At 35.3% G+C, this 8,133-nt stretch overlaps 1 protein-coding gene across 1 annotated transcript in view; it reads left to right on the top strand.

Moving 5' to 3' along the window:
• Window positions 1-538: 538 nt before the first annotated feature.
• The window catches only part of LOC105314483 (uncharacterized), an 8,296-nt gene continuing 701 nt past the window's right edge, over window positions 539-8,133 (top strand). The window contains exons 1-16 of the mRNA XM_020002581.1: window positions 539-589; window positions 636-688; window positions 2,850-3,342; window positions 3,721-3,893; window positions 4,524-4,718; window positions 4,939-5,131; window positions 5,598-5,795; window positions 6,133-6,231; window positions 6,324-6,392; window positions 6,533-6,649; window positions 6,706-7,224; window positions 7,277-7,339; window positions 7,495-7,554; window positions 7,612-7,673; window positions 7,723-7,875; window positions 7,923-8,109. Of these exons, the coding sequence (XP_019858140.1) occupies window positions 571-589; window positions 636-688; window positions 2,850-3,342; window positions 3,721-3,893; window positions 4,524-4,718; window positions 4,939-5,131; window positions 5,598-5,795; window positions 6,133-6,231; window positions 6,324-6,392; window positions 6,533-6,649; window positions 6,706-7,224; window positions 7,277-7,339; window positions 7,495-7,554; window positions 7,612-7,673; window positions 7,723-7,875; window positions 7,923-8,109 (2,653 nt within the window). The 5' untranslated portion in view covers window positions 539-570. The remainder of the gene's footprint in view (window positions 590-635; window positions 689-2,849; window positions 3,343-3,720; window positions 3,894-4,523; window positions 4,719-4,938; window positions 5,132-5,597; window positions 5,796-6,132; window positions 6,232-6,323; window positions 6,393-6,532; window positions 6,650-6,705; window positions 7,225-7,276; window positions 7,340-7,494; window positions 7,555-7,611; window positions 7,674-7,722; window positions 7,876-7,922; window positions 8,110-8,133) is intronic.

Genomic DNA, 8,133 nt, shown 5'->3' with positions numbered 1-8,133 from the left:
AAGTTCTTAAGCTCATTCATTGCTGTAAGAGGCAGTTATGCTGATGCAGCAATAGCTTTAGGTGAGGACTGGATTGAAGCTATTAGAAATGAACTGGAATTTGATTTTAATATTGAATATGAAGCATAAATTTTTGTTTCCATACAAGTTTACATTCCCTATAGTTCAATATATTTTTGTTGAAGTTCAGATTTTTATAATAAATACTGTAGTATAATTGTGTTAGGTGGGACTAGTTCTTAATTGGCCAAATTATGGCCAGTCAGATGCATAATTATGTTAGCTACACTCAGGGTGCAGCTAAATTGTTGGTGCTCACTGCTCAAGATAAAATTTACTCTAATTATTAATGCTAAAATCAGAGTTACAAATATCTGTGCCAAAATTTGGATATCATTTGTGTAAAATTAAGGATTGTATTTCAAAATTTTTAACTTTTTGCAGAAATTTGGGGGAAATTTGCAAAAAATTTTGAAGGATTTTCTTAATAATTTGACTTAGATCTAAAATTTGTATTAATTTTCTAATTAATGCATTATTTCAGCTCGTGGGGCCAGACGCCTTCCCAAGATGGACAGAAATTTAGCAAGTCAGTTACTTCCTCACTCTCTTGTAATTTTTCTGATATTCTGCAGGTCAATATCGATTTGGATGGAGAGATCAACACACAACTGCAGTAGTAGGAAAGGTAATAATAATAATATTAACCATAGCTCTTCCTGTCCTCAGTCAGTGCCCTCCGTGTATGGACGGACTTTTCTCCCATCTCCCTGTGTTTGTGTGTCTTGTTTTTTTGTTTCTTTTCTTTGTTTCTTGTTTTGTGGTATGGGTTACTCCCCCTTTTCCTAATCGAAGTGTATACAGGTCCGGTAACTGGACACAGTATTCAGGGTTAGAGATCCGGTAATAGGGGCTTTGCCCCTATATATATATATATATATATATATATATATATATATAATACTGGGGCTATGCCCCAGTATGAATAATCAAGTATAAATCCAAAGACCAGTATCACCAATGCAGCAGGGTCATGGTGGTGTAGTGGAGAGGCTCATGTGTATTGCATGGATGTGGGCAGTGGGTCGAATCCGGTCAGGACTATTGCATAACTATGCTATGGTTTTTTTTTTCATTTTTAAAATGATTTTTTTTTTGTTTGTTTCTCCTTTTTGGCTTTATTTAGGTCAAGAAATAACACACTCGTACATCTTAGCCTCCGGGGTCGTAGGGTTGGGATTGGGGTTTAGTGTTTAGTTTTTAGAGCATCCTCTCGTACATCTTAGCCTCCGGGATTGTAGGGTTTTGGGATTAGGGTTTAGTGTTTCTTGATAAAAAGATTAAAGTTCCATTTTGCACTATTGCTGTTTTACGGAGTAAAATGGACTGCCGGATCTCTAGCAATTGAAAACTGTGTCCGGTTACCGGACCTGTAGACACAGCCTTTCCTAATTCTCTCTCTCTCTCTCTCTCCAAGCAGACATTAGGCAAGCACTTAAGCACTTGTGCTTATAAGCACTTTTTTGTAACTGCTTGAAGGTGCTTGCAAGCATTAATCATAATTGCAAGCACTTGTACTTGACTTGTACTTAAGCTTTTCTTAATGTGAATGCTTTAAAGCTCTTTTTTAATGCTTGTCTCTTTTATCAGTTATCACTAATATGGTTGTCATGTAACAACCTTTAAAGATGACCACAAGCCCACAACCACAAAGAAGCTACCAGATTTTTTACTTTAATCAATTTGGAGATTTGAGTGGCCGATACTTTCACAGCCTAAGTGCTGCCAGCATGCATTGCCTTAAATCATAGATTGAGTGCTTTACTTATTTTTTAAGCACTTTTGACAATGCTTTAGGTATCGCTTAAAGCACATTTTCTATTATAGCATTAGTGCTTGTGCTTAAGCATATTTAGAAGTACTTCAAGATGTGCTTGAAGCACAATGCTATATCGAAGTACCGTAGGTTGATTTATGTTCGTAACTGCTAATATTTGCGACATTAAAATCTAATAAAGAAGTTCAATTAAATACCCTGGAAACCTATGGAGCGTTGCTATGACAATTGACCACGTGCTTATACAATTACAGTGTTCAGCAGCTAATCAGCTACCCTAGGGCACCTTTTTTTCAAGGGTTGTAAATTTCACAGATTTTTATTTTGCAGATTAAATTTTTTGGTGAATTTATGCCGTCTGCCATCTTGTACTGTATTAATTTGATTTTCACAGAAGTAATTTTTGTGAATCTTAAAAAATCAAAAAATCCGCGAAATTTACAGTCCCCAAAAAAAAACGTGCCCTATGGTATTTTTAGTAGTTTTAGTGGAGCCATCCAGTTCTCTATTTGTTATCTTCTTGTGTGGACCACTACCTTTGAGCTCTTTGCTGCAAAATTGGTACTGGTCGGTCATGATTATAAACCACACCCAAGTCACTAGCGAGCACTAACTAGAATGGGTGGAGAGTCCCAAGACACGACAAAGTGAGCAGAATAATTATTTCTAAAAAGAACTGTCTAAAGCAGCTTAAAAGTGTCCAGGATTAGTAACAGTGAGAAGAATAACAGCTCAAGAACACTGCAGCCTGGTGCTGTGTTTGATAACGTGCTGTTTTTAATTAAAAATCATCCGGTTGCTATGACAATTGTTTGGGGGCGGGAAAAATTTGCAAGTATTAGCAGGCGAAAATATAAATTGACCTATGGTGTTTGTGCATAAACAATTTCCCCAGTCAGTGCTTTATGAAGTGCTTCAAGAATTTTAGTAAGTGCTTGCCCCATGCCTGCTTCCAAGTCTTGTTTTATAAAAAAATAATATATAATAATAATAATAATAATAATAATAATAGGTCCTGTACTGCTGGGGAGGGGATCAGGAAGGATTAGATGTGTCGCACGATTCTCCTACAAAGAGAGAGTGTACTTCTGTTATTGATTCGTTTAACTTATTATCTGGTGTTTGGTCCTCTCAACCTACTAGTGGTACTCCTCCATTGGGAATCAGAGGAGTCTCCTGTACCACCATTAATAATAATATTTATTATTTTGGTGGTTGGTGTGGCCATGGCAAATGCTACCATAACAGTTTGAACTGTTTAGACACTTTAACTCTTCAATGGAAAGAATTACAACCAACTGGTGACAATTCTGTGACTAAGAGAGGCTATGGTGGTATGGTAGCAATGGCAGGGGGAGGTGATTCTCAACAGTTACTGGTTATCGGTGGACTGGCTCCTAAATTAAGTACTACACAGCGTCACTATCAGTTTAGATACAAGAAAATACCTGGTCTTGATGATCGTCTTAGCACTAATGAACAGAATATCTACGACCTGTCCAGCCGTAAGTGACTCATTTTGTATTAAAATTTGTAATGTTTGAGACAGGAATTAAATTGTAGTCAATGCCATTATAGCAGGTACACATGTATAATCTGTCAGATTTTATTTTCATTCTCATTCCTGGTGGAACGAATATTTTCCAAACGAAAAAGGCGTTTTCTCAATGCCACATGTGCAAAGTGGCTGCTCAGAACGAAATAAAACATGAAAGTCTCATCCTGCTTAAAAGGAACATTTTTCTAGATGAATTATACCCACTATACAATAGTAAAGAGTAGATAAGGGCTTGATAGTATAATAGTATACTGTCTGTGTTTACCATACATGTATTGCATAATAAAAAATAAATAATAACATGCAGTTACTGATAATTTTTTAGGACAATGGATTTTTCCATCTGTGAGTGGACAGTGTTTTCCACCAACATGTGCCTTTATAGTTGAAAGGATCAGTCATAATAAAGGAATTATGTATGGAGGAATAGTGACTGATGGTGATAGAGCTATTTCTACTAACAGTATCTACTTGTTTCAATTATCACATAATAAAATAGTAAGTTATACACTATCAGCCATTAACAATTAGAATAGTCTCACCCAGCCCCTTTGCTACCTGTGGAGGAAGGGTCTGGAAACACTGCCGTCTAAAATGTGTGCTTTCATGCCAGAGAATCTGGCATCCCAATCAGATTGCTCGACCATGTGTAGGACAAGTACTCATGTGACCGAAGAGCTCTGTTTAAGACAAAAGAGGAAGAATGAGGACAAAAAGAAAGGAAGAAAGGAGCCTATAATGCACCCTGGACTTCTTTCTCAAGGTTTAAAAGCAGCATTTCTGTCCTGCTTACTACAGTGATGCCATCCCACTTATGACGTAATAATATATATACTGTCACATGTACACCATCAATTACTATGGCACTCTGTAAAGAGTTGCTGCTCTCAAACCTGCAAGAGACTCTATCCTTGTCTTGTCTTAATTAGCTGTAAAATGTTTGTTCACCGGTCTTGACTGATCTGGTCTCCTCTGTCACCTTACATAGGGCTAACCACATGCTCTTCTTTGCACAAATTTTAAATAGCAGTGTCACCAGACCCTTTCTTTACAGGTAGCAAAAGGGAGGGGCGAAACTACAATAAGAATGATACATTTTTACATGTATTTGTTACTATTTATTTTTAGAAGTGGGAGTGTCTTAAACAAGGATCAGTACCTAATGATGGACTGTGGCTCGAAGAAAGAGAGCATCATGCCAGTACTATTATCAATGGTGCCTCTACCTCACCTACACTAGTAGTGATTGGTGGAATGGATAAAAACAATGAACCAGTGAATGATTGTTTGTTATTAGACACAAACCAGTATAATTGGATGAAGGTATTATTACATTATTATAGTCATTATACCAGCATATGGCTATGAATGAAGCTGATAAAGTTATTTTGATTTTAATTAAATGTACTTTTTTGCTTCTGGGTTTGAAATTTTGTTGAGCATAATGCCAAATCTACAGCCACCTACGTTAAACTATCCCATATATAACTGATACCAACGTCATTCTGTAAAGTATATACTTAATTTCTTATTCTCTACACAGATTCCTCTACCTGATTCTGTTACTGGTAGACACCATCACACTGTATCATCTTTTGTTGTTGATCCTAATCATGTGTTCCTGATAATAGTGGGAGGGAATGTAGAGGGTGAAGAGAAAGATTTTGGAGGAGGAGTAATGAAATGGGTTAATGAACCTGTCACTGATCCTAATATCACAATGGTAGTGGAACTAGGTAATATTATATTATAAATTCATCAGAAAATTTTTTTGTCATAAATGTACATGTACATGTGCTAATCTACCCAAACTATAGGCAAGTAGAAAGTTAGTTATTGTTGATAATTAATAATACACATACCTCTATTAAAAGAAATTTATTTCTGTAGAGTGATATGTTTTCCTGAAATTTCAATGTATAATTATGTCATTCTTTTATCCTTCATCTCCCTCACTTAATCACTAACTTACCATAGTGGTGATATTTCAATGGCATAAATTTTGCTAATTTTATAATTTTCATTAAATTTGTGAAATTAAATTCCACCAAAAAAGGTGTGGCACACTAGGAAAAATGGATGCAGAAGGTAAGATTTGTGAAATTTTTCACCAACAAATGGCAAATCTGAATGAATTCACGAAATTTGATACCAACAAAATAAAAACTCTACACCGTATTTTACTTCTTCTCTCTCCCTCAGTTTTTAATGATGGTCAATGGTCAGTGGGTCCAGTATTAGATTCATATAATATTCCTTTATGGTACGAACTAATACTAAAAGAAAGAAGAAAGGAATTGAATGAATACATGTATATGACAGATAAAGTGAAGGAGTTTCAAGTTACATGTATCAATGAGTCTTTACGTCATAACAAACAATCACTTAAGGAAGCACTATGTGAGAGATTCATTCACAAATATCCTTAGTAATATGTGACCATAATTGACAAAAGGTACCTTATGGCGGATAGGAAAATTTGTCTTTATAGCCTAAAAAATCCAACTTTCTGAGCTCCATTTATCATGAAATTACTCCAGAGGATGCAAAAAGTTACTATGTAACTTTTAGAAACAATTGTTGACCAGCAGAGCACTCACAGGTTGTTATTTTTCATTATAATGATGAGTTTAAAAATCCACCATAAGGTACCTTTTGTCAATTATGGTCACATATTATTAATGAAATTATCTATATTGTGCTTTTTACTATTACATACTCTTGGATATATTTTTAGTCTCTGCTGTTACTGCTCTTATGGAAAAAGAGGAAATGATACAAAGACTTGAATCACAACTGCAGGAAACTGAGAAGCAGTTAGTGCAGTTCGCTAAAGGTTAATGTAATATTAAATTATGCAAGGCTGTATGTGACTTGCATAGGTTTATTTTGATTTTTTATAAGCTAAGATAATTTTTATTTATGTAGTTCCAGTGTATGGAGCAAAAGTCATTAAACTGGAGGATCAGGATATTAAAGAGAAAGGGATTCTTTTAGGTCAGCTGCTGAACATGCTGTTTTTCTAATGCATTGATCATGTTAACCTTTTTATGAGCTATTTAGTACATATATATCATGGTGTATTAATACTTGATATTATATGATCACATTATCATTTTTGTATTGTTTTATAAAAGATCAAGTCACTCTAATAGAAGAGAGGATGGATGTCACTCTAGATGAACATGATCAATTTAGCATCAAAGGAACTAATTCTGTTGGAGTACAATTTAACTACATGATCCCCTCAATGGGTAAGTTTAATTTAAGCCATTGATTATTTTCTTTTATTATTACATGTGTGTTACAGATAATTTGAAATGTCTGAGTGATGTCCAAGTAGCAGAGAAGAACTTGTTCTTAATTCAAGGAGACAAACCTCAACTGATGAATTGGGAGAAATATGGTCTAAGGATTGGAGTACAAGAAGGAAGCCTATTGTTCTCTGAGACAGTAGAAGTAGCAGTGGTTGTTCTTGTAGGAGGACAGTTCCAGTTTCCTCCTAATACTGTCCTAGTGAGTGCTGTGTATGCAGTATCACTCTCAAAGCCTCTACTGAAGCCACTACAACTAGAGATACAGCACTGCATTGATTTAAGAGGACGACCAGATCTTGCACAATACTTAAAGTTTGCTATAGCTCCCGTGAGCACACCCAGTCTTCCTTACCAATTCTCAACAGTTGAGGGAGGGGAGTTTAGCTCTAATAGTTGGTATGGATCAATTAAGTGTGAAAAATTCTCTCTTGTATCTATTTGTGGTTGTGATGAAGGAGGAGGAGGAGGTAGTAGTACCAGTTCTTCATCAGAAGTTTCATCTAATTTAGCTGGTTAGTAATCATGCATAGTTATTACTTACATTATCTTGCTGCTGCTATTTAGATCCTTTATCAGAACCTGGGCCCAGTATGAGAACAAGGAGCTCTTTATCATCTAGCTCTGGGGGTAAATTTTAATCTACCGTGAAATATTTGTGGTACATTTTGAGGACTTTTTATGGTTATAATGTACATGTACATGTATTTAAATTTGTGTTTACATGTCATTAAGTATGCCAATTGCTAAGTTTTTAATATTAATTATTATTTTACTTGCTACAGGTAGCAGTGCATCATATCAAGATCCAGTGTCCCAACAGCAAGAATCAGCTAGTACTGGAAGTATGCCTAAAAATTTATTAAAAGCTACAACATATGCTGGACTGATTTATTATGAAGAGAAAGGTGTAGAGGATCTAGTGACTTTTACTGCAGCTAAGAAATTGGATGCACTTCTTGAGGTTAGTCTATACTTTCAGCCATGATGTGTATTATGGATTTTGTGTATAGTTTATTAAAAAAGAACATTCTCTAGCTGAAAAAGGACCTCATAAATACTTTCGTATTACGTCTCCTGATGGTTTTATTGAATTAAAGTTTGATGCTCCACAAAAGAAGTCTAATAAAGGATGGAGTATTGAACCTCACACAGAACCTTGCAAAGTAAAGTTTAAAGTTAATTGTGTCAACAAATTGTTTTCTTACTATAGTTATATCAAGAGGACATTTACAATTTTGGTAAAGAAGACTATTCACTTCCTCCATCTTGTCTCATATCGGTCTATTCATCACCTGTTGCTGTTCCTACATTACACTACTCTGTACCAATAGAGGGTGTGGCTGATCCTGTTACACTAAATATTCACAGATCACAAAGAGCAGCTTATCCTAATGCAGGTACAATGTCAAATTATTAGAAAG

This window comes from Amphimedon queenslandica, unplaced genomic scaffold, assembly GCF_000090795.2.
Source record: "Amphimedon queenslandica unplaced genomic scaffold, v1.1 AMPQUscaffold_12883, whole genome shotgun sequence".
In the NCBI taxonomy this organism is placed as follows: Eukaryota; Metazoa; Porifera; class Demospongiae; order Haplosclerida; family Niphatidae; genus Amphimedon; species Amphimedon queenslandica.
This window is presented reverse-complemented; position numbering and strand designations above follow the sequence as displayed.